We start from the raw sequence: 25,183 nt of genomic DNA, 5'->3' as shown, positions 1-25,183 counted from the left end.
TCCCGCCTCTCCGCTCGCCCCGTCCCTCCCCCGCCCGCGCTCCCCCCCCCCCCCACCGGGTTACGCACGTGTGGCGTCACGGCGGGGCGCCGCGCGGCGGAAGTGACGCAGGGGCTGGTGGCGGCGGCTGGGAGCAGGGTGCCGGCGGGGGGGCGCTGAGCGGCGGCCATGGGCAGGAAGGAGCGGGGTGAGCGGGGACGGGACGGGACGGGACGGGACGGGACGGGAAGGGAAGGGAAGGGAAGGGAAGGGAAGGGAAGGGAAGGGAAGGGGGAAGGGAAGGGAAGGGAAGGTTCCGCTCCCCCGCCCCGCTGAGCCCCGGCCGCCCCGCAGAGAAGAAGAAGTCGAAGCGGCGGCACGCGGAGGAGGACGAGGACGATGAGGACGAGGCCGGGGGCCGGGAGCCGCAGGAGGCCGTGCCGTCCGCCGCCGGGAAGCAGGTGGAGGACGGCGGCAGCAAGCTGGACGAGTACGGCGCCAAGGACTACCGGCTGCAGATGCCGCTCAAGGCCGACCACGCCTCGCGGCCGCTCTGGGTGGTAGGTGCGGGGCGGGCGGGCGGCGGGCGGCCTCCCCCTCTGCTCCCGCTGGGCTGGGCTGGGCGAGCCGGGGCCGTTGTTTTGGGAGGAGGTGACTCGGAGGGTGGCGGGGCCGTGCAGAGAGACCTGGACAGACTGGAGAGCTGGGCGATCGCCAACCGCGTGAAGTTTAACAAAAGCAAGCGCCGGGTCCTGCACCTGGGACGGGGCAGCCCTGGCTATACGTACAGACTGGGCGACGAGGCGCTGGAGAGCAGCCCCGCAGAGAGGGATCTGGGGGTTGTGGTTGACAGCAAGTTGGATGTGAGCCAGCAGTGTGCCCTGGCAGCCAGGAGGGCCAACCGTACCCTGGGGTGCACCAAGCACGGCATCGCTAGTCGGTCGAGGGAGGTGATTGTCCAGCTCGACTCTGCGCTGGTGCGGCCTCACCTCGAGTACTGTGTGCAGTTCTGGGCACCACAGCACAAAAAGGACGTAAAACTGTTGGAGAGTGCCCAGAGGGCTACTAAGATGGTGAAGGGCCTAGAGTGGAAGACATACGAGGAGCGGCTGAGGTCACTGGGCCTGTTCAGCCTGGAAAAAAGGAGGCTGAGGGGAGACCTCACCGCGGTCTACAGCTTCCTCACGAGGGGGAGTGGACGGGAAGGCGCTGATCTATTCTCTTTAGTCACCAGGGATAGGACCCACGGGAATGGTGTCAAGCTGAGGCAGGGGAGGTTTGGGCTGGACATCAGGAAGAGGTTCTTCACCAAGACGGTGGTTGCACACCGGAACAGGCTTCCCAGGGACGTAGTCACTGCAGCAACCCTGTCTGAATTTAAGAAGAGATTGGACTGTGCACTTAGTCACATGGTCTAAAATTTTGGGTAGACCTGTGCGGTGCCAGGAGTAGGACTCAATGGTCCTTACGGGTCCCTTGTACCTCAGGATACATTCTGTGATTATGTGCTGGGGGAACAGGGCTGGAAGCTTGCCTTGGCTCAGGGCAGGAAGCCAGATCGTTACAAGTTACTGTGAGGGAAAAACACCCAAGCTGTTGATCTGGGAAAGCTTTGTCGATCTGGATGGTTTGTTTTTCCTGGTATAGAAGGGTAAATTCTTAGGGTAAATACATTTTTGGGAAACATTATTATAATACATTACCACCTGAATAGTGCAGTCTCTCTGTATCATAATGGCTGCTCTAGAGGAAAGACTGTATTTTCCTCAAGTACTGCTGGCGCACCCTCAGCATGTCCTTGTGTTTCCGTAGGCTCCCGATGGCCATATTTTTCTGGAAGCCTTCTCTCCGGTTTACAAATACGCGCAGGATTTCTTGGTTGCCATTGCCGAGCCCGTGTGCAGACCAACCCACATTCACGAGTACAAGCTGACCGCGTACTCCCTGTATGCTGCTGTCAGCGTCGGCTTGCAGACCAGCGACATCACCGAGTACTTACAGAAGCTGAGCAAGACTGGTGTCCCGGATGGAATAATTCAGTTTATCAAGGTAAGGCTGTTGTACTGGTACAAGGAATACATCTGTTGCTACCAGCGACGTCCTTTCCTTGCTGCCTCCGTTTCCCGGATATTTTTTGATGCGTTTGTTCTGCCCAAAGACACCCAGAAGAAGTCCTCACAACGAACTAAGCTGCTCTGCAGCATTGGGTCCCAAACCTAGAGTCGCTGTTTGGCGTGTTCCTAATGACCGCTCTCGTCTGTTTGCAGCTGTGCACTGTCAGCTATGGGAAGGTGAAGCTGGTGCTGAAACACAACAGGTAAGCGGCTCTTTCCTTTGGTAGTGTGGAAGAAGCCTTCCAGTTGCACAGCTGTGCATAAATGGCTGTGGTCTTAGTGCGTGTGGATTTTTACAGCTCCCAGCTGTTTGTGTACGTGTGTTCATTCAGGATCGTATTTTTAGTTGTTGAAAGTTTAATACGTTAGTTAATGATTTCAGTTGGTCCAGCTGCTAGTGGCTGTCATTACATTTTTAAATGTAGGATACAAATTTTCTATTCTGGCCTGTTTCATTTTTTGCTTGGACCTACAATATTCTACAATATCCTTAAGGTTTTCAGATAATTGTTTCATTAATTTCTTCCTAATTTCCAAGAGTATATCTATAAAACTTTTTCTACAGCTGCCCTTCAGTTTCACTTGTCCTGACTTGTATTACATTATTCAGGAGGGATAAGTAAACCCATTGCAAAGAGCTGTGTGCTTCTGTGTGATCTGCTTGTTCCTAGGTTGACTCTGATGTGTTTTAAACACAGAAGATAACGTCAGAAGGGATTCCCTTCGGAGGTCAGCTAGTTTAGACCTGACTGATTTTATCTAAACCAAAGATTCTGCGGCAGGGAAGGGGAGGAGACAGCAGAAAAGTAAAACCTGCGGCTGTACCTTGCCCATGCTTTCTCTTTCTGGTTTTATGTCTTCTGCAACGTTCTTCTTTTTCTGACAGCCACAGTTAAGACCTGGGACTAAAATCTGATGCTCTGCTTGTGCTGCTGCTGTTTTGAACCTACCGTTGTGGGTAAAAGTAATGCTAGTATTACTAGCGGGCTTTTGTCTTCTTCCTGGGTGTCGCTAAGAAAAAGATTTCTCCCATGCCTGTTCAGTCTTACCTTTCTCTTAGCTCATGTTTTAACTGTGATCTTTTTCTTCGGGGCTTTTTTGGTCCTGTGGGTAGGACTTTAAAACACCACACCAGCATTTTTACAGACTCATCTCAATTCAGTCTCAGAAAAAAGCTGCCTCCTGCCACATGTCTCAAGTAAGCCTGAAATGTGAGAGATACCTCTTGGCAGTGCTTCATTTTTGCCCACTCGTGCCATTATAGAGAGAGATCATCTGACCAGGATAGATAACATGAAAGTACATGATGCTTTTGGTGTGAGGCGTCTTCTAAAACTTAAGATTGTCATAATTTCTTTTTTTTTTTTAAATTACCACCCCTAACACGGGGTACTTGAGAATGCATCTGGGAGAGCTGTAGATTTGAGCATCTGTGCCCCTCTTCCTATGTATTATTCTGTTGATTAGTTCATCCAGATGTTTTTCTTTGTTCTTTCCTTTTAGATATTTTGTGGAAAGTACCCATCCTGATGTCATTCAGCAGCTTCTGCAAGACCATGTTATTAAGGACTGTCGCCTGAGAAATGCTGAAGGTGAAGAAACAGAGCTCATTACAGAGACATTCACCAGTAAATCAGCGGTATGCTTGGCATGTTTCAAAGCAATTGAACTAACACTGGATAAATCGTTAAGTAGCTTGGAGTGATTATTGTGTGCTTGTGGTGTCAGCAGTCACTTTCAGTTCTGTCAGCAGTGCTCTGTGCCTCGTTAATCAGCTCCGCTTCAATGTGTGGGGGGGGAGCATCTCCTAAAGATCCCTTAGGTGAGAATTCCTTTCTATTTCAGATTTCCAAATCCAGTGAAGGTGGCTGTGGGCCATCAACATCACAAGGAATGGATGCTCAAAACAAGCCAGATGTTCCAGCTGACTTATTTGAGTTCTATGAGCAGATGGATAAAGACGAGGAGGAGGAGGAGGAAACACAGACAGTATCCTTTGAAGTCAAGCAGGTACGAGCACTTCTGTCTGGTAGCATTTGTAGCTTTGAGGGATGTGCCTGGGACTCACGAATAAGTGTGAGAACTTCATGTAAAGTACAGTGCTTCCTTGTTTGATGGCGGAGATCGCTGGAAGTTGATAACATTTCTTTCCATTCGCCTTCCAAAATGTTAGGATCTTCCTTTTCAGTACAGAGGGAGGCAGACTGCACGTTGTTCCTTCCCTGCCCAGAAGGGCAGTACTCACAAGCTAGCGAAGGTTGCAGGAGCTGAGGGAGGTTCCCACCGCATGCAGCTCAATGCTGCTTTGTGCGAGATAAGGGAGAACTCAGTGGGGAGCAAATCTGCTGAATCCGCTGTTGGTTTCAGAACGTTTTTTCTTCATGATTCATATTTACAGAAGGAACTCTTGGTGGCTCTGCTCTCAGAGCTTGAGAGGGGCGGCTGGAGAGTAGAGCACAGTCCTGGCTTGACCTTCAGAGAGCTTTTGTAACTTTCTTCTAGTTGCTTCCTGGACTTGGTGATTCTAATGATGTCTTACTGGGCAAAACAGAAATAATAAAAAGAGAGCTTTTTAATAGCCAAAATATTTACTAAGAAAAAACAAAACAACACAACTTTTGGTGATTGAATCAACTTGCCATTGTGGTGCAGTAACTGCATTGCCAGGGTATGAAGATTTTCCTTTTGACAGCTGTGCAGCTTTGGTAGGTCCTGCCCTGTAACACACAGAACCTTTTGTGCCTGTTACTGAGCTCTTTGTGCAGGACTTCAGGGTGTAGTTGAGTCACTGCCGGATAAACAACACATCTGAGATTAATGCATCATGTACTTCCATCTGTCTAAATAGATAGTTCTCTCTGGTATGGACTGTTACTTAAAATGTTTGAGGGGTACGGGGGTGGTCATGAATGAAGTTCTTGAAATGAACTTTAACTCTTGCAGACTTTGTGAGCATAAAAGATAAATGTAACTTCACCTGGTACTATGCAATCAGTGGTTGTTTAAAAAAAAAAGAAAAATAATAATTCAGATGTGGAGAATTTACCATCTGAAGCTTTGTCTCCTCCTCAGGAGATGATTGAAGAACTTCAGAAGCGTTGTATCCATTTGGAGTACCCTTTGCTGGCAGAATATGATTTCAGAAATGATTCTGTGAATCCTGATATTAACATAGATCTGAAACCTACAGCTGTCCTCAGACCCTATCAAGAGAAAAGCCTAAGGAAGATGTTTGGAAATGGGCGAGCCAGATCTGGTGTTATTGTCTTGCCATGTGGTAAATTACTGAGTTATTTAGGGGTTTTGTTCCTTGGGGGTTTTGCTCTTTGCCTGTAATAAAGTAACTTCTAAATCTGATGATGACTGCTTAGATTTCAAACAGTAGTGGGGACTGTTCTGAGTACCAGTATGCAGAATCCTGTTGGTTTTCAGCCAGCGGGTGATGGGATGGTGGTGAGGAAGAGCCCAGTAAGTAGAGCTCTCAAATATGCGCTCAGTTTTCCCCCTTGTGACCGAAGAACTGTTTTGTGGTTATGATAAGTTAGATTAACGTTAATGCTTTCACTGTGCCCTCTCAGTCAGCTCTGCTGGTCTTCCAGTGAAATATAAAACTGCTGGCACTGGAATAATTTGTTCTTTGGATAGGAATAAGGAGCCTGGGGGGGAACTGGGAATATAAGCAGTGACATGAAGAGGGCTGCAAGCAAGAAGAGAGCCTGCACAGACAGGTTCTGGACCAGGGCAGTTTGGGAAAGAAAGGAGGAATGTGCAGGTTGGGACAGCCCACGGGAAGCTATAGAAGAGTTAGAAAACAGGAGACTGCTTGGCAGTGCCCTCGGTATTGGAGGCAGAGGGCAGGCACAGGAGATAAGGCGAGGGCCTGAAAGAGTGCGTAAGGGATGTTGGAAGGGATGAGGAATGAAGAGACGGGAGGACTTGCTCTGTGGTGGGATGGGCATAGCTGACAGGGGCGGTGGGGGAGATGACACCTACCAGAAGCTTTCTGTGGCCACCTGGAATTTAACCTGCATTTGAAAGGAAGAAAGCATTATGATTGCTTCTATGGCAAAAGCAAAAATTACAGTGATTTTCTTGAGAAAACGGCGTGTATGGGGCAATCCAGCTGTTCTTACCGCAGAGTTCATTTCTTTAAGGCTGGTATAGTACAGAAACGGTGAAAACTTTGCCTTTATGTGATTTCATATCCTCTCAGTTTTCCTATTTCCCTTCCCTCTTTTTCTTCCAGTGCTGTCAGGGGGGTGAATGATAAGTGTCCCTCCTCCTCCCCTGCAGGTGCTGGCAAGTCCCTAGTTGGTGTGACAGCTGCCTGTACTGTCCGCAAGCGATGTCTGGTCCTTGGCAATTCTGCAGTGTCTGTAGAGCAGTGGAAAGCACAATTCAAGATGTGGTCCACCATCGATGACAGCCAGATATGTCGGTTCACCTCTGATGCCAAAGACAAACCCATTGGCTGTTCTGTTGCTATCAGCACATACTCCATGTTGGGACACACGACTAAGAGATCCTGGGAAGCAGAGAGAGTAATGGAGTGGCTTAAAAGTCAGGAGTGGGGCCTGATGATACTTGATGAAGTGCATACTATCCCTGGTAAGGAAATGGTGTGCAAACCCCTCGTGCTATATATGCTGTTAACGTTGCTTTGCTCATATGGAAGATTATGGGATTTTTTTTGCTGTGTTTCTCATGATAGTGTGTAGACCTGTGTCATAGCGTTTTGAAATTTAAACAAATAAACTGCCTTGTTCTAATTTGCTTTTTGTCTGATGCTACAGAGTTTAGCTGACCATTGATTTTTTTATTATTTTTTTTTAATCCTTCAAACTAGCCACTTTGTTCTCTATAATGGTAGTACAGTACACGCATGCCTTCTCCTTTTGCATAGGTTGACAAACTGATAACTAAGATACTTAAATTAAATTTATAGAATTTTGTTGTAGACAAATTTGTTATGTAGATGGTGGTACTCTCCTCAGGAATAGGACAGAAGTTCTTCTGCTTTCTTTGCTTTTGAGATGTCATTGCACTGTAGGCATAGCTTTTAATACCTATTTCTATTCCATAAAATATGCATAACTTAATGTCCAGAAATAGCTGTTGTATTTGAAGTTACTGTGTAATTTGGATCTATGTTATTGGAAAGCAAGAATGTGGTATTAAAGTGCCTGGAATAATCCTGGCTAAAAGTACCACACAGGATTCTGATAACTTCTCCACCTTGCTGTCATGGTATAATTTGAATAATTTGGTCTCTGCTGAAATGATAGAGTTCAGAAGTAGACTTTGCTGATTACCTGCCATTTTAACAAAGTAGCATATTGCTTAAAAAAAATTAAGATACAGAACCTCCTGTGCCTACGGACTCTGCAATCACAGGATTTGTAGCAATGCTAAAGATAAGTAATTCTGCCGTATATTAGTCCTGAATTTGGCAAAGTCAGCCAAGAGTCCTTGTGTCAAAGATCTTTCTGTGAAATACTACATGACGTTAGATAAGTCTCATAACCTCTCTGAGTATATTACGTTTCTTTTTGGGAAACAGGAAATAATACAAATGCCAGAAGGTTTACTGGGATTTTCAGAGTACGTTGGGGGTGTGAACTGAAGCTACAATCAGTCTGAAGTTTTGCTGTAGCACAGAACACTGTTAGAAGTGTATGTGAAATGGGGTGATATTTCCTAACATTGTACTTGCTTTGTGTTGAGGAGTGGAGCTCAATTTTTTTTACTTTTATTTTTTTTAAATGCAGTACTTGTATTCTAAATCTGTTTAGGAAAGTAAACAGAAAATTTGTCTTACGTTTCTTAGCAAAAATGTTCAGACGTGTGCTCACTATTGTACAAGCCCATTGTAAACTGGGACTGACTGCTACCCTGGTCAGAGAAGATGATAAAATTGTTGACCTGAACTTCCTGATCGGACCAAAGCTCTATGAAGCCAACTGGATGGAGCTGCAGAACAGTGGCTACATTGCTAAAGTCCAGTGCGCTGAGGTGATGCTCTGCTTTTCAATACTACCAGTATATATTTAATATGTTTATAACTTTTTTTTTCCTTTTTTGGGGGAACAACTATAGAATTAAGTATTTATTTCACTTGTTCTGTAGCTCAGGCAAGGCTGTCGCTGGTCAATATGAACACATTGCAAAACCAGTAGCGTGACTTCAGCGCTGTTTCTCTTCAGGCATTGTCCTGCTTGATCGGCTGTCCCCAGTTCAGTATTCAGGAATGCGAACAGCAGCTGCAGAATTGTAGACCCACTTTGCAGCCGGCAGTCACGCTGTCTGATTCGATTTCGTATGTTAAGCTCAGTTCAGTATGGTGTTGGTCAGGTGGTATGCTTGGAGCTGCTTTTAATAGAGACTTCAACTGGTAGTCTGTAGTCTATTGAGGAAAATTATTTTAACAAAGAAGGATAGTAGAAAGCTTACAAATAAGAAAACACCTGCTTATTTCAAGCCTTAAGGCATGAGGATGAAAATGGAAAACATGAAACTTGGTCTTGCTATTTTTTTCCAATATAATAGTGTGTGACCTCTAGTCTTTCCAGCAAATGGATGAGATAAAAATCTGGTATCAGGTAAGTGGAAACCTTTCATACAGGCAGAACGTTAAAGTAGTCTTTCTGGGTCAGACTAAAGGTCTAGCTTAATATATTGTCTCTGCTAATTGTAAAGATACTTAGAGAAGAGTATAAGAACAGGGCAGGCATATCTGTTACTCCTGATGCCTCTCCAAGCTTTCGATCATTTATGAGCTATAATTGTTACCTGCGTAACCCTCAGTGGGTTTCTTTTTCATGATCACTTCTGGTCTCCCACTGAATAGAAGGAGAGTTTTAGCAGCCACAACTTGCTATGATAGTTTCATAGCTTAACTCTGTCTTGATTTTTACCTGGTTTAGTGTGTATTTTATTTTATTTTATTTTATTTTATTTCAAACCTGTCTTGGCTAGTTTCATTTAATTCTTCCTAACTCCCATAGCAAGTGGGAGAAAAATGCAGAATTTATTCCTGTTTATCCTTTCCTGGTCACTCTTGATTATCATCAGAAGCTTATAATTGGAATACTATTATCAATTGGTAGAAAACAATCTTCCTAATTGTTTCTTTTTGTCCTTATAGTGTAGAGTCAGGGGGGTCTTCCACATGAGATAGCATTTCTTAAAAAATAAAATCCACAAGTGGATTGGATTTCCAGTCTCTTGCCTATTAAAGTGCAGAGATTATTACGAAGATTACTAGCTGTGATAAATGTACTGGAGCTACAGTACATTACAGATAATTTATGAAAGTAATTGGTTGTATTTTTAAGTATTTATTACAGATAATATCCAAGGTTATTAATATGATGAGTCAATTAAAGTAATGGAAAAATAAACCAGTCTGACTTGTAGCAGCAGTATCTGCTGCTTTCGCATGTGAGTCCGTTGTTTTCCTTTTGGACTTTGTGCAAACCAGGGGTAGTGGAGCTTATGTACTTTTTAAAAGTAATAGAATGCAAGCAAATGGTATCTAGAAAGTATCTAGGTGGAAAGGAGAGTAATTGGTCTGCAAATTCAGATCTGACAGCGTTAAGGTACTTTGGTTAATTCTACTGCCAACGTGGTTTCTCTCAGTTCCGGAACTGCCCTTGAGACATTGGAAAGTAAAGTCTGAGCTGCCTTTCTCCGGAATGACATGTAAATTGATATTCTTAAGGCCAATGTTTTAAAATAATACTCTGAGATGTTGCTAAAGCAAAGAAAACAACAAAAAAATTTTGATGGCTGGGAAATATTAAGTATAATACGCGCACAGCTGCATTGCATATTTGTTTGGATCTCCTTGGCATGCTATTGAGAAGTAGCATCTCTTACCAACTGTTCTCCATAGCCATGAAAGATCTCGTTTACTCTTTAAGTGCAGTTCTTTCCAGGTGGCAAGAGAGGGCAGTGCTGCTGTCTGATTAGGCAGGGCATGGCCATTGCAGGTATTACTCTTCTTTCATGGTGCCAGTAGAGAGAGCAGCGGTTACATAAACAGCTGCAGAAGAGTTTGTTAACAAAGTAATTGTTAACTTGTTCATACAGTTTTGTTCTGTAATGAAGACTAAATGTGTCTTTAGGTTTTCAGAACATGGATGAAAATGAATTTTTAGGGAAAAGGCTTTGACTGCAGTGGCAGGGAGATTATACACAGTTCGTTCCCTTAATACTTTCTTTCTAATACGTGGTAGCATTCAGTGAAACTACCAGGTGTTAAACAACTTTTTTCCAGTCCTGTTCCAGTCAGTCCCCTGCCTGTTCCTGTTGTGGTCACACTGCCACAGCCAGTACTTTTCATTATAATACAGAAGTTACTGTATTAAGATTTGTGATCTGCACTGTACAGAAAGCTTTAATATATTATCACCCCCCAATATCTTTTAAATTCCTTCTGGGATACAAAAAGTAACTGGGGGTTACTCTGTGTATGTTTTCTAATTCTAGGTATGGTGCCCAATGTCACCTGAATTTTACCGAGAATATGTAGCCATCAAAACAAAGAAACGGATACTGCTCTACACTATGAACCCGAATAAGTTCCGAGCCTGCCAGTTCCTGATTAAGTTTCATGAGCGACGGAATGACAAAATCATCGTTTTTGCTGACAATGTGTTTGCACTGAAGGAGTATGCAATTAGGCTTGGGAAGTAAGTGTTCACGACCAGTGACGGCACTGTTGTTTTTCTCCTTCCTGGAAAGTTATCTTGTAATCTCACAGATGTCAGTCACCTCTAGACATTGATTGTAATTTTTTGATTTAAGTCCAATCCTCCTATATAAAAAGGAATTCAGTAGGCTATTCTCTGGCATTGCGATGTTATTCCAATGTAGAACAGTTTGAAAAGAATCTTTGTTTAGCATTTGGCTCAGAGGAGTTTTCATGCAAGTTCACTGTGAATGACTTAGTATTTCTCCATTTTCCATTATTATTAGCTGGTGGGCAAAATCAGGGAGCTTTTAAAAATGTTACCGGAACTCTTTCTATAATAGAGAGACAGGGGAAGCTATGGTCTGGGAGGAACAGTTTCAAATGAACACTCTCTGGATCTTTCAAGATCTTTTGGAGCCCAGGTCCTTCCTGTTCAGGTTCTCAAAAGGTCTTAAACTTCTTTTTTTTTTTAAACAAAAGAGAGAACCTTATTTTTTTTGTAGTATACTGGTGCATTGCCTCGAACTACTGTAATCATTTAATAAATGAAAGCACATTGATCCTGTGAGCTCCTTGGCTACCCTAAACGACGCTAAAATTAATGTACTTTTGGAAGGCATTGCAAATAGAGTTTACTGAGGGGTTAGCACTGGTGTGTTTGTATGGTTTGGGAAGGGATGATCAGGGAGTGTTTGCAAGGATCAGCCATAGAACAATTCTTTGGTGAAAATAAGTACAGAAGCTGGCCTCATCCTTTCTGTGATGAGCCCAAATAAAATTTTGCTGGAAGCTGTGGCGCGTGTCGACCATATGATTTCATGTCTAGGAATTTCAGTAGTAGTTAGCAAAACCACAAACAACTCTCCTTACACTTCCCAAAATTTCTGATCAGTTTTGACTGATGATAGTTTAACAGCCATGTTGTGCTGGCTTGCTGTGGCATCAAAGAGCAGAGCTAATAGTGCTGGATGAATTCCAACACCCGTGGTCTCTTTCATCATTTTTTAAATCTGTCTGGACAGAGATTAGCTATAATGATGCCTCTGGAATGTCGCTAGCAGTGTTCAGTGCACCACAGAAAAAGAGCCTTTAACAAGGACACGTACAGGGAGGGGGTGCTTGCTAAATAGCACAGCAGTTTTTAAATGGGGTAGATTCTGTAGAAGTATGGCAGCAGAATTAGCTGAAGAAATATTAGGTGCTTGCTTTTCATGTTCTTGACTCAGTTCTCCTTTCCAACCATCATGTATGGAGTTTCAGTTTATAGAGACATGTTAAAAGGAAAGGACAGTTGCAGTGCTAGATGAGTGCGAGAGTGTTTTAACGCCGCCCCTGTGCCAGCTCCTCCTCGACCCCCACGTGTTCCTTTGGTACTGGCAGGGAAAGGCCATGCACATGACGGGAATTAGTTTGTCTATAACTTCTGGGGCCACGGAATTCAAATTTGCTTGGCCAGCTTTTACTGTCATGAGTCTTTCATATAGGGTTGTATAACTTGGGCTGTTTATTTTTTACTGGTGCTGTTAATGTATTTAAATGGCTGGTTTTGAAGGACTGTCCCTGTGTAGTTTTGACAATATGTCAAAATATGGGAGAGGTATCTTTATAGATCCATCGAACACCTTTTTGTAGGAAGGAAAAGGTTTCATTTAAAAAAAAAATCAATCTAGCACTGCATGTTCTATGTTCTGGAAAGTACTTAGATGCGTCTTAATGAATTATGGTCAAGTGGGGTGCAGGGATGGTGGGGCTTAAAATGGAGGACTGATAGCCAGGCGCTCTAGGTTATTCTGTGCTTAATTTAAATTTTCTTCCTAGTAGCTTGTATGGTGCTATGTTTGTATTTGTGATGAAAATAGTGTTGATAATACAGTGATGATGTTTTAGTTGTTGCAGAGCAGTGTTTTCAGGGAATCGAGGTCTGTTCTGTTTCTCACGCTGCCCCACCAAGCGAGGAGGCTGGGGGGGTGCAGCCAGGGCAGCTGGCCCAGGCTGACCACAGAGGTGTGCTGGACCACAGGATGGATGTCCTCCTGCTCAGCAGTAAAAGCTGGGGGGGAGAAGTGTGCCAGGGTTGCAGTTGCTTGGGGGCTGGCTGGGTGTCGGTTGGCTGGTGGTGAGCCATTGAATTTTGCATCACTTGTTCTTCTTGGGTTTGTTTCTCTTTGTGTGTTCGTTTGTTTTGTTTTCCTTAAAGCCTGTATGAAACCTATGAGTTTTCTCACTTCTGCCCTCTGATTCTCTCCCCCATCCCATTGTGGGGAGAGTGAGTGGGTGGTGGTGTGGTGTTAAACCACAACACTCATTTTTGGCACCCAGTTGGGGGCACAGATGAGATAACAGGTTCAACGAGAGTGCATTGGAGGAAACTTAAAATTACAATATCAGTTTTACAGTTTCTGGTTGCAATATTTGCTTATTCGTTGTCACCATTGTTTTATTTAGTCCATGCCATGCTTCCTTTTTTGCTGAGTACCAAATATGAGAACTCGTTAAAGGCTGTTTTTGGCTTTTTCAGTTTGCTGTGATGTGTAGCACTTTAGTTTTGTTTTGCTTGGGAGACCTGTGACAAAAGCATTGGCCTTGAACCTAACCTGGTATTTGGGCTCGGCATTGCTGGCGTCCCTGTACTTCAGGATCCATCTTGTAGAGGCAATTAACAATTAACGTTTTTTTCCTTTTTTTCCTCCCAAAGCCAATTTGTGGATGAAACAAAGAATGACACCTTCCCCTTTTTTTCCTGTGTGCTAGATGTCTTGTGCCTTGTTACAATAACTCCTCAGTATCTTACACATCCTTTGGTAACCAAAACATTCCTATAGGCATGTCTCAGGAATGTGTTTTTGACTTTTCCTAAGGTTAAACAACTATTTAAGATCATTGCTCGGGGATATGCCCTGAGGAGTAGGGTTACAGGTGGATAGGCGGGTGCATGGGCAGGTACCTCCGATGCTCTGGGACTTCACCCCCGAACAGCTGTGGGATCCCAATGAAGCGATGAAATGTTTGAAGGAAGTGAATTGTTAGAGAAGCCTGGATTTTCAAGTGTTTAAATAGGAAGCAAAGGTTGCAGCTGTTAATGTGCTAACTCAGTAGATTTGAGGAAAACGTCTTTTATTTTAACAGCTGCCTCTAGTCTTTCATGTAGGCCTAGTAAATGTATTCAGTCTCATCTACAGCTTCACTGGTGCACATAATTGCAAAACATTTGTAACTGCCAGAATTTATTTATGGTAGGTTGGGTTGTTGTAAAGGGTTCCACAAGCTGGATAGCTGCCATAAACATCCAAACAAGCTAAAAGCAAACTGTAAGCTGTATCAAAATGTGGTCCGTTCTTTTATCAGTTCAAATGTGTTCTGTGCTTCCTGTCGTGGTATCTTTGTGAAGACATGACTGAGAAACCTTGTTTTGGTTTAATTTGCATTTGTTCTGTGGTTGTTTTCGTTTTTTTCAGACCCTATATATATGGTCCTACTGCACAAGGAGAAAGAATGCAAATCCTGCAAAACTTCAAGCACAATCCAAAAATCAACACTATTTTCATTTCCAAGGTAATTGAGGACTTAGTGTGTTATTGTATCCATATTCAGAGTGAACTTTATTTAAGAGCAAGTTATATATGCACGTTGTGCATTGGCCATCCTTGTATCGCAGCTAACAAAGGTGTACTTTGTACTCAGTCTTTGTTTATGAAACGTGGAAATAAGATGCTGCTCAGAGACTGCTTCTGTGTTGTAGGTAGGGGATACGTCCTTCGATCTACCAGAAGCCAATGTTCTGATTCAGATTTCATCCCATGGTGGGTCTCGAAGACAGGAGGCTCAAAGACTGGGGCGAGTGCTGAGAGCCAAAAAAGGTAAATGAGATAGTTCTTAGGCTCTGTTTAGCATTTAAGTAATTATTCAGTTTAAATGGAATACTGAAACGTAGACAAAATAAACTGTGTCGTCTTAAATACGCTGTTAGGTTGAGATCACATGAGAGAGGGTTTTTTTAATAATAATATAGATGCCACCCTGTCTTTCACTTGCATCATATTTTCTTTCCTTTTCCAGTTATTCAGCCAGAAATGTATTTTCTTAAATATTTTCTCACATCTTTTTTGCCCTTCCATTATAATGTTTCACTGTTGCCAGAATAACTCTGAGTTGTTTTTTTTTCCCACTTTTTGTTTCACTTTTAACAACTTAAAATTAGCTTTGTCAAATATGCATAACATCAGTAGAAGCATTCAATGTTTCTAGAGCCAGAAATCACAGTGATTTTTAATTTTTTTTCCAAAATTTGTGGATTTGAATATATTGTGTGGCAATAAAGCAAGTATTGTTTCTATTCTTTGTTTCTGGCCTGTAATGATTGGGGGAATCTAGGGGATAAGTAAATTTTAAACTGCAAAGCTCTTTGTCTGGGATATCTGTGGAGTTGTTCCCCCGTAGCTGCAGTGCCAGTGAGCTCTGCTGACATGACAGACAGGAGGATTTCTGGCTGGCATGAACTCCAATGCTTGTAGTAGGTGTCTCAAGCAGCCCGACCAACAGTGATACGATCGCTTACAAGATGTAGTAGGCAGCTTTTTCAGTAGAAGTGAGGGCAGGCTTCCTGTCCAGCATTTTAGCACAGTTGTTACTCACTAGCAGGTTTGTATAAACCAGTTATAACCGGCCTGCAGGTTTGGTGTGGTTTAGGTTAAGTGCAACTTGTCAAGCAGTTGCTCTCATTGAGAACAAATAAACACAAAGCCACCACGCAGGAAAAACCTTGTCTGAAAAAGGGATAGATATTGTCCGCTTCTGTTGAATCGTGGTTTTTGTTGTAATGAGTCTGTGAAATTAATTCTTTTTATGGTGGCTTCTAGAGTCAGTGAGTAGAGATCACCTAGAAAACTGTCTGATTGTATTGACATTTTCATTTTTGTGATGGATAAGCAGACAGTCGGTAGGATGTAAACTTTTGTGTGGGCATGGTTTTAGGAATCGCATCTTTGGCTACTGGAAATCTGACTGATGACTCCCATCCATTTTTAGTTTGAGGAATGTTATTGGGAAGGTGGTAGTGGGGTGCTTCTGTCACTTTTTTTTTTTTTTTTTTAAATATTTCAGTTTGTCTGGAACTAAGGAGAACTTTCTTAGACATGAATTTCTGGTTGACTCGATGAACTGAATGTTTCCTAACAGACACTGACTTAAGTCTGTTGTCTGTTCCATTAGCTGTTAAACAAGGAATGCTTAATCTGCTGTATTTCAGTTTATATCTTCCCAAGACAAGTTAAAAAGTAGCTCCAGGCAAAAGTGGTTCTGCTTCAAGAGTTCTCTTGTACAGGGTGGTAATAAGCTTGAAAGTTGGTTTATGTCACAGCCTGTTGGCACTTATTTTAGAAAGAATGAGTATTCACTAGGGAAGCAGTCATAATTTAGTAGAGGCTATAACTGTCAGCTGGAGAGTGAAATTATTCATAGTGCTTCAGTTCTGTGTTTGTCTATCTGGAAAATGACTCTTGTAAGCAGGGTTGGGGTTTCATTTTGTTTTTTTACCTCTGTTTTTGTGTCATTTAGGAAATCTGACTTTCTTGCCCTTATACAGACTTGCTTATACCTTTAATTTTCTTCCTACCAAAGCACTCTCTGCAGTGTTGTCTTGGTGTAGTTCAGCAAAGGCCCTTTTTATTGAATGGAGCTAAACGCCAGAAACACTACAGACCCAGGGACCTGGGACATGCCTGGTTCACGTTAAATCTTCAGGCAGAAGTCATGGGTACTCATTTTAAACAGCAGAGCCATAAGTCATTTTCAGGAAAGAATGAGGTCTTATTATGGACCTTAATGCTTTTTTTCTGCTTACCAGTGTGCCAGTGTTACAGAGCTGTTGAGCTGGAGCCAAAACCATTTAAAATGGATTCACTTAAGATAAATAACTCTACTGCTGCTGCTTTTCTCAGAAAGCCCTTAGTTTGGTCCAGCCTTCCTATATCCTTTTTTAAACCTTGCTGACTTTGTTTGTTCTTTTTCTGGATTACGGAGAAGAAATGGGTGAATTGCATAGAAACTGGATATTCATGGTACTTCTTTTATATTGACTTTGGATTTATGTATTTTTCATAGAGTATATGTCTGTACATCAGTGAAGGAAAATGAAACATTTTTGGGGAGAGTAATACTTTGAGTTAGAAACACTTCCTAAAAAAGCTGAAGGAAAATTAACTTTTTTCCACTTTAGTTCTTCTTTCAGTTTTTCATTCCTTGATAATTCCTTTAGCATGAAATTGTTTTAGAAAAATTGTGGTACTCTAAAAAGAAAATGTCTGGAAAGCACATTTTGAATGCATGCTGACTATTTTCTTTTTAAAATGGGATTTGTTTTACAAATAGTTGTGGCTTTGCAAAACATAAAGAGCTTTTTATAAATAAAAATGATTCTTAAAACAATTTCTACTTGCACTTGAAATCTACATACACAGTTATTTTATGTGCAGTTTGTACTTACAACTGAGGCTTTGTTTGAAAATGCGTACAAAACCTGTGTTGGTGAATTAACAAAGTCTCGGTGAGAACCCAGTGCTGTTTAGGTAAGAGAGATAACAACTTCAAGGTTGTTTTTGTTTGCTTTAAAAAAAAAATGGTTGTTGTTAAAAGGTGCATAGGCTGGTTTATCCTAACATTGCTAACTCTGGTTTACATGGATAAGTTTTTCTTTGTATTTTACGTTCAGCTTTTTGACATGTTTTAAAATCCTTGTTCTTGACTTTTTACTACTTATTTGCAAGTCTGTTATGTAAAGAATTTTATCTTTTACTTTGTCTAGCATAGTAAAGAAGCAGGTTCTTCTTGGAGTACCAGCATAACTGTGATAGTCTAAAGTTTTTTCGATTTTTTTCCCTTTAACCCTTGCTCAAGTTACTAAGAACAAGAGTGGGAATTTCCATGTGGCATGCTTTGTCGATCTATTTATGTAAAGTTTGGGTGCAGGTTGTCTTTGAAATAAACTTTGCAAATTGATTTTGTGGAGAGAGAGCTTATTTAAACACCTGGTTTTACTGTTTAGTCCTTTTTTGTTCTTGGTTACAGTGTTCCAAATGGAATTAATCGTTTGATGTCTTTGTCTCCTAGGCATGGTTGCAGAGGAATACAATGCCTTTTTTTATTCTCTTGTGTCCCAAGACACTCAGGAAATGGCATATTCAACCAAGCGACAACGGTTTCTTGTAGATCAAGGCTATAGCTTCAAGGTAACTCATCCCTTATGTTTATTATACTTGTGGCCTATGAATATAACATTCACAAATCACAGAATTGTAGGGGTTGGAAGGGACCTCAAGAGATCATCAGGTCCAACCCCCCTGCCAAAGCAGGTTCCCTGCTTTCATATTCATATATTCATATTCTTTCATTTTATTACTAGGACAAATACTTGAGAATTCATGTTGTGGAATGTGTTAATGAAGGTTTTGCTTGCAGGCAGAAACTGTTCCAGTGTTGTTTTTTCATCTGTATTACTGTGAGGGTAGATACAAGTAGTTTGATACAGCTTCTAGGAAGGTAAGTATTCTAACTTCAGACCAAGCAGGCGCAGGGGAGTGAGGCAGAACTTCACTTGTGTTTATGCTCATCCTCTTCAGTTGTCTATCCATGCAGGCCTCTTATTAGTTTATTATCATTACTAGTTGTACATTAAATATTGTTGATGGTTGGTCATGTTTTGGTGGCCAGCAGCTATTCAGAAAATTTCCAAAACATCACAAATAAATTCCAAATAACTCCACTTTCAAGCCAGTATTTCACTATGGAGACAAAATATTTTTACTTGTGGCTGAAGAGATCATACAGTGGGCAGGCCATACCAACAGCCGTGTTGGTATGGCAGCTCTGTGTTAGCAGAAACCGTTGTAGCCAATGGAAGTCTTCAGACTGTGCTTATTTAGCTTCCACTAACAGTTTGATCTTGCTCTTGTAATGTTCTCTGCACTTCGTTCTGAAGTATATCACCCAAATCCAAAATGACTATGTTGAATGTTGATTGGTTAAGAAATGACAGAACTTACTTTGGAAAAAAACTTACTGCGGAATAGAAATCTTCCTACCTACAACTAAAATGTAGTCCTCAAAATAGAGAAGATTTTCAGTGTTGACTACATAACAGAGCCATGATTGTAAGTCAGAAGTTTCTCCTCGAGTCCTTTCATAAAGGACTTAACACCGTCTCGTTTCTCCAGTCATGTGTTGTTTCCTCTCTTCTTATTTTTATATTTTTAGATGTGTGATGACCTGTAAGGATGCTCTTCAAACCATCTGACTTTCAAGATTGTTCTCTTGGTTGTTGTTTCATTGGCTAGGATAGTCCACAAGCTCCAAGGTGTGTCCTCTCTTGGATACAGTGATAGTGAGACATCAGACGAAGTTAGATACAGTTAAAGCATTGTCTGTCCTCTCAAAAACTAGCTGCTGCAGCCAGTAGGCAGTAGCCCTGTCTTCCAAGGAAACCATGAAATTTGTTCACCCTTTGTACTTCAGTGTATTATGTACATAGATATGTCATCTTCCTCCAGACATAAAATCTCATTCCACCAAAGTTCCTGTATTTTATAGAGTCCAAGGCCTATAATTTCTTTTTCTTTTAATCCACAGGCGGTCCTATATGCTCAGCTATTTGGTTGTTAGAGGCAACAGTGTCTCATGATAGCCCTTGCTTTCAAGTATATTTATTCCTTTACAACTGGAGTTTTACTGCTCTTATTAGAAGCATTCCCAAAAATGCTTCTTCCAGGAAACATGGCTGAGAAGTAAAAGTTAGGGTTCCCATACCTGCCTTTTGGAAACAAGCTCTAGCTTATGATGTTGAAGAATCCTGCAAGAATTGCACCATGTGAGAGAGCAAGCAGCCTCTGCTAGATTGCACTTGACCCTAGCTGTTGAAGGTCTTTTTCTTGTGAGGCATGTGTGCACTATGGGATATCTCTGTGGGTGAAAACTCTGAACTGCAGCTACCCCAAAGTAAACTGCTCTGTAATCAGTGCCCCCATTAAGGAGAGCTTTAAGGAGGTCCTCACCCTGAAACAGGTGTGTCACAGTCTTTAGAGGTGAAAGTCTTGTTTTGCTTTGGCGTGAATATACTTTGTCAAAATCGCAGATCAGTTAGCTGCAGCTACTGAACAACTGTATCTGTGTAGCTATAGCCAAAATGACCAGAGAAATCCCTTTGCTTATATTTGAATGCCTTGGATGATAGAACTAAGTAAGGGGTTAAAATAGAGGGTTTGTATTTTGCAAGGAAGACCTACTTCTAGGAGCTTTGGGTTAGTATAGGAGTAAAAGTATTACAAGTGGCAGCTGTGAGTGTCTGAAGCAACATTTTAGCGGACCAGTCCTGGAGTGTTCTTTATTTGCAGTTGAGTAACAAAATGTTAGAATATCTATTTTTCTTCTGTTTGCCAAAGTTTAAGCCTTAGTCATAGCTGGCATCAAACAATAGCAGGGCTGGAAGAAACTTGAAGAAACCATCTATTGTGTTTCTTCGTTACAAGCCAGGATCAGCTGTGTATATGTCATTCCCGGCAGATGTTTGCCATCATGACTCTACCTCATCTTTAGGTAATTATTTCAATGCTGATATCCTTTTAATCTTTCAATAGCTCCGTTCTCTGCCTTTCAGCAAAAAAAAGAACTAGATTAATATTTGTTTGCTAAGTCACACATTTTGTCTTTGCTTCTTAAATAGAGCCTTGTCATCACAATTTGCTACTTGGAGTCTTAATTATTTAAAAGATTTTCATTAGCTAACCAAAGTTTACTTTTTTACTGTGTTGTGGTTTTGAGGTTGAATGTGGGATATATTGAATTTTAAACCAATACCAGAAGAATTTACTGTATCAAAGAACTGGGGATCACTTAAAACTTGGCATCTGAAGAACAGCTTAAAAAAATTATGATGCAGTGGGAATTCTTTCCATTCTATGAATCATGTTAGCACTGTTTTGCAACAACTGGAAACAGGCTAATGCAATTTAAAATTGCTTCTTGTGACTCCATTTTAGTTTTGAGATGATTATAGCACATGTGCTTCTTAAACAACAAGAGGGACAACAGTGTTAATTTGTCCATGTAATAGGACAAAATAGAATTGGATTCTTAAAACTAGACTTTTTCAGACATTTTTGATTTAAAAATTGCCGTTGACAGAAGCCCACAACGTAGATTGGTACTAGTATTTCCACTCTGTTTTTCAAAAACACTGCTTTGTGTCTAATGTGGATTTGTTTTGCCTTAAGCTGTATTTCTATTGTTTTATCAGTCTTTGAGATCAGATGCAGCCCAGATTACTGATGTAATTAGTTTCTAATTCTGCTGACTCCAGATGAACTGGAAAAGGAGAATGAGGAGGAAAAACGCTAGATAATTGAGGGAAATGGCTGAATTTGAATGTCTCAAAATGTCTTCAGGATGGAAACATGGTGGGAAAAGTGGGATTCTCACGTATAAATGTATGTTTACCAGAACACATTTAACTGCGGGAAAAATTCTTGCGAAGTGCTCGAAATAATTTGCTTAAGAAAGCAAGCTGCCTATTGTCATGCTTCATAACAGAAACTTGAGAGCTTTACAATTCTTCAGAAAAGGAGAATTTTCAATTAATGAAATATATGGCACTATATTGCCAGTAGATGGCATGTGCCCTGCATCCATGGTTATCAAATGAGTTACTAGGAATTTCGAAAAGAACTAACATAACACCCACATTATTTTTGTGTGCTTAGACACAAAATTGGAAGAGTCCTTTTGCTATGCTGCTGCTGTTTCGTTGCAGATTGCTGTTTTGTCTCTCAACAACTGATCGTGAATCTTAATGTTAGTTTTTTTGCCCATATTCATAAATATTTATGCTAAAATTCTCAGTGTCTGGAAAGCTAATGGATTATTTTTATGAAATATAAAGTACTAGTTCATGTAACATTTGGGGCTGGAAGGGATGTTAAAGATCATCTAATTCTAACCCCCCTACCATGGGCAGGGACACCTCCCACTAGACCAGGTTGCCCAAAGCCCCATCCAACGTGGCCTTGAACGCATCCAGGGATGGGGCATCCACAGCTTCTCTGGGCAACCTGTTCCAGTGCCTCACCACCTTATGAGTGAAGAATTTACTATGTTTACATAGTAAAGAATTTACTGGTTCATAACTAGACAAACCTACAGCCTGCAGCATGAAGTTAACTTTCAGTAAGGTTCCTGATCAAGCTGGTATGGAAGTTGGTTGGCTGACATTCTCTGTCCAGAGCTGTCTTTTTTAAGAAGAGAGGTTTGTATTTTGCATTTCCAGCCAGAATATAACAGGGATTGTAGGGTGGGGGGTACACCCGCACTCCCACCACAGGTAATAACAGTTCAAGGCATTTCCAACAGGATGTGGAATCAGGAGTCCTTCTCTTGGTTTTGAACACCAACACTCAAGGAATGAGAAGCCCTACCTTGTACTTTGCTCTGTTTCTTAGGTAATAACAAAACTTGCAGGCATGGAAGAAGAAGAACTGTCATTTTCATCCAAAGAAGAACAGCAGCAGCTTCTCCAGAAAGTCCTGCAAGCATCTGACCTAGATGCTGAGGAGGAGGTAGTTGCTGGAGAGTATGGTTCAAAGTCAGCTCAGGTAATGAAAAATGCTCTGAAAATGATAACCACATATGCAGCAGAACTGAACCATCCCATTTTAATTCTGAATGTGGTGACATCATTGATGCCTTAGTATCTTTGTGAAACATTGGAAAATATTTTTAAGCTGTATTAGTAGTTGGCTATTAATTCATTTGTTGGGCACTAGAAGCAAGTTAGACAAACAGAATTCTCGTCCTGCCTCATCGTATTTGAAGATGATGACCCATCTATTGTTACAGATTTTGAAGTTCATCTTTTCAGTCACAAGCAAGGAATATTTTAAAACACTTTTAACATAGGCATATGTCAGAGCACATACATACTCTTTTGTGGTGGCATTGTGATCCTTGAATCATGCTGCAATTTCTCTATGCCCAGGGGGCACTTTTTTAAGGCTGTAAACTTAGAGTGAGTGGCGGGCAGTGACTTTCTTTGTAGAAATTCTTTAAGAAAAAAATTTCGAAGGATTTTGGTGGAAATGAATAGTGCTGCCCCATAACTAGGGGATCAGTAGGTTTGAGCTGATCAATATAATCACATATTAAGCACGTGTTTCTCCCCTTTCCTATAGATGTCACGTCGTACAGGCACAATGAGCTCTATGTCAGGAGCAGATGACGCGGTTTATATGGAATACCACACATCTCGGAGTAAGGCGTCTTCAAATAAACACATCCATCCACTATTTAAACGATTCCGGAAATGATGGTCTTCGTGTGTGCATCTTGTTAAAACTGTGGATCCACGTACCTGTTTCCATAACTAAAACTATGGATTTGGAATTTCTGGCAGGTCCTCTAAAAGACTTTTTTATATGCATCTATATGGCCACATACTTGCTTGGCAATGTATGTGCTCTTATGGATGAATGTGAAAGGAGAAAAGGAACTAAATCGCATCACAGCAGAGACATTATCTGGTGATTGGATGCTGGTTACACCTGTCTGATTGCCAGTAGTGACTAATAGTAAACTAATAGAGTTTATTTTTATCAGCTGAAGACCCTTTTTCGGAAGAATTCCGAAAAGGTTTTGTATATGAAGTTTGTACTGATGTTAGAAATATTATTTATCTGATTACTGTGTCTGCTTAACAAGGTATTGACATTTAAAATGCTTAAAAATCATTCATTGAACTGAACAAGTCCTGATAGGAGTACTTGACAGAATGTTTTTAAACTGGGAGCTAGTTTATACTCATGACTTAACTTGTCTTAAAATTCTAACAAAGTGTTTGAAGCATTTTGAATTGCTAAGACAAGAACAAAGAGGGATTCTGTCTCCAAAGTAAACCAGAGGAAAGCATTAGTAAATACAAATAAACTGTGCTCCATTTTCCTCATTTTTCTTGCTATTGTTGAGAAGTTGCTGAAATAAAAACTTTCTTTTGTCATTTCTATTTATTAATCATGCAATAAAAACATCGTAACTGCTAAACAGTGCAATGCCACTACAGAAGTTATTGTTGAAACAGTGTTTTGACTAGCCACACAGTGACTTGGAAGCAGAGGTATGAAGAAGAGAATCCTGGGTTTGAGGCTTTTTACTTAACGAAGACAATGCAGTAATTTTCTAGAAAATGTGAGGAGAGGTGGGATCAGTTTGTGGCAGACAGACCATTTTTAAAAAGACTTCCATTTAATATTGTGACAGTTATACTACTTAGTATAACATTGTGGATTAGTTTTATTTTTTTTTCTGAGAGTATAGTGTTTTAGGAACAAACTCTGAAATAACACTGATCTTGACTAGCTCTTGTAGCAACACTTAACAGAAAGTTAATTTAGCATAATGGGAGGGGTCTGTGGCAACGGCGTAGCTGAGAAAGTAAGCCCGTGGCCCTCAGCATAATTCTCTGTACCACACTTTATTAAGTGCTTTGGAACTGATCTCCGTTCTACATAAACTTGGGGGAGGGGGGGGGGACAAAAAAATGCTAAACTTGCAAATGGTTTAATAGCAATGCTAGTTTTAGTAATTACAGCATTAGTAGCAGCTGGAATTAGAACGATGCTGTAGTTCTTACACAGTAAATCTTGGCTATGATGTCTTAACGACCTTACTCTTAGTAATGGGTCTATGTGGGGTGCAGTACTTCCAGCATCAAGTAAAGCTTAATAATTTTAAGAGGTAAGAATCACTCCATGTTTCAGCAATAGTGTTGGTGTTCACAGTTTAGATTTAATTACGTTGATACAATTACTGTAGTAATTGCTGCCTGCTGTTACACCATACAGATAACTGTATCTGAGTGGCAGACTGGTATGCCATTACTCGATACTAATCTTTACTGGAATACAGCCACTCAATTCTGCCTTCCAGACAGGAGTCGGTCGCTGAGAAACACTGCTTGTTCCTGCTGCTTTTGTTGTGCTTGCCCCTCACTCCGTGCATGGTCCGGCAGTGCTCTAAGGTACAACTCAACCCCATGGGCACAACAGACTGCTCCAGAATTAATCTGTAATCCCAGCCCTGCAGGAGACCAAGCTGTTTTGTTCAACTACAAAACAGCACTGAATTTTGTCACGCAGGTGTCTTTATTTAAAGCAGGATGGTAGGCTGTAAACATAATGCTTCACAGTGACCACGCAGTCTGCATGGGGGGATCGAACTGCCCTGTGGCCTGAATCCAAAGATTCTGGGCCCCAGCTCTTAAGAGTACAGTCAGGCCCTCACACGCTTTACCAGACACTTGCTGGCCAGTGCTTCTCTTGTGCAAATGGATTGTGAGATCCTCTGATAAGTGAACTGTAGAAAC

General features: G+C 41.5%; 1 protein-coding gene across 2 annotated transcripts; it reads left to right on the top strand.

The window, feature by feature from the left end:
- Positions 1-37: 37 nt before the first annotated feature.
- ERCC3 (ERCC excision repair 3, TFIIH core complex helicase subunit) lies at positions 38-23,862 on the top strand. Of its 2 annotated transcripts, XM_067000058.1 has the most exons (15): positions 38-187; positions 334-539; positions 1,792-2,028; positions 2,247-2,296; positions 3,597-3,732; positions 3,939-4,103; positions 5,166-5,370; positions 6,387-6,701; positions 7,921-8,105; positions 10,584-10,786; positions 14,244-14,340; positions 14,528-14,645; positions 17,893-18,011; positions 22,269-22,421; positions 22,998-23,862. In XM_067000058.1, exons 1-15 carry the CDS (start codon positions 169-171, stop codon positions 23,130-23,132), a joined length of 2,343 nt encoding a protein of 780 aa, XP_066856159.1. In that variant the 5' UTR covers positions 38-168; the 3' UTR covers positions 23,133-23,862. The 2 variants fall into 2 exon arrangements, with proteins under 2 accessions (XP_066856159.1, XP_066856160.1); XM_067000059.1 differs by lacking the exons at positions 22,269-22,421; positions 22,998-23,862 and adding an exon at positions 19,036-20,375.
- The last annotated feature ends 1,321 nt before the right edge of the window (positions 23,863-25,183 follow it).

The sequence above is a fragment of the Anser cygnoides genome, chromosome 6 (genome assembly GCF_040182565.1).
Source record: "Anser cygnoides isolate HZ-2024a breed goose chromosome 6, Taihu_goose_T2T_genome, whole genome shotgun sequence".
Lineage (NCBI taxonomy): Eukaryota > Metazoa > Chordata > Aves > Anseriformes > Anatidae > Anser > Anser cygnoides.
The sequence above is the reverse complement of the archived record's forward strand: the minus strand, read 5'-3'. Positions and strand labels throughout refer to the sequence as shown.

What these genes read in the sequence shown, in the direction of transcription:
- ERCC3 (XM_067000058.1), top strand. An exon ending in TATCCTTTGAAGTCAAGCAG is followed by an intron (nt 4,104 to 5,165) that starts GTACGAGCACTT and finishes TCTCCTCCTCAG; the next exon opens with GAGATGATTGAAGAACTTCA. An exon ending in TATGCAATTAGGCTTGGGAA is followed by an intron (nt 10,787 to 14,243) that starts GTAAGTGTTCAC and finishes CGTTTTTTTCAG; the next exon opens with ACCCTATATATATGGTCCTA.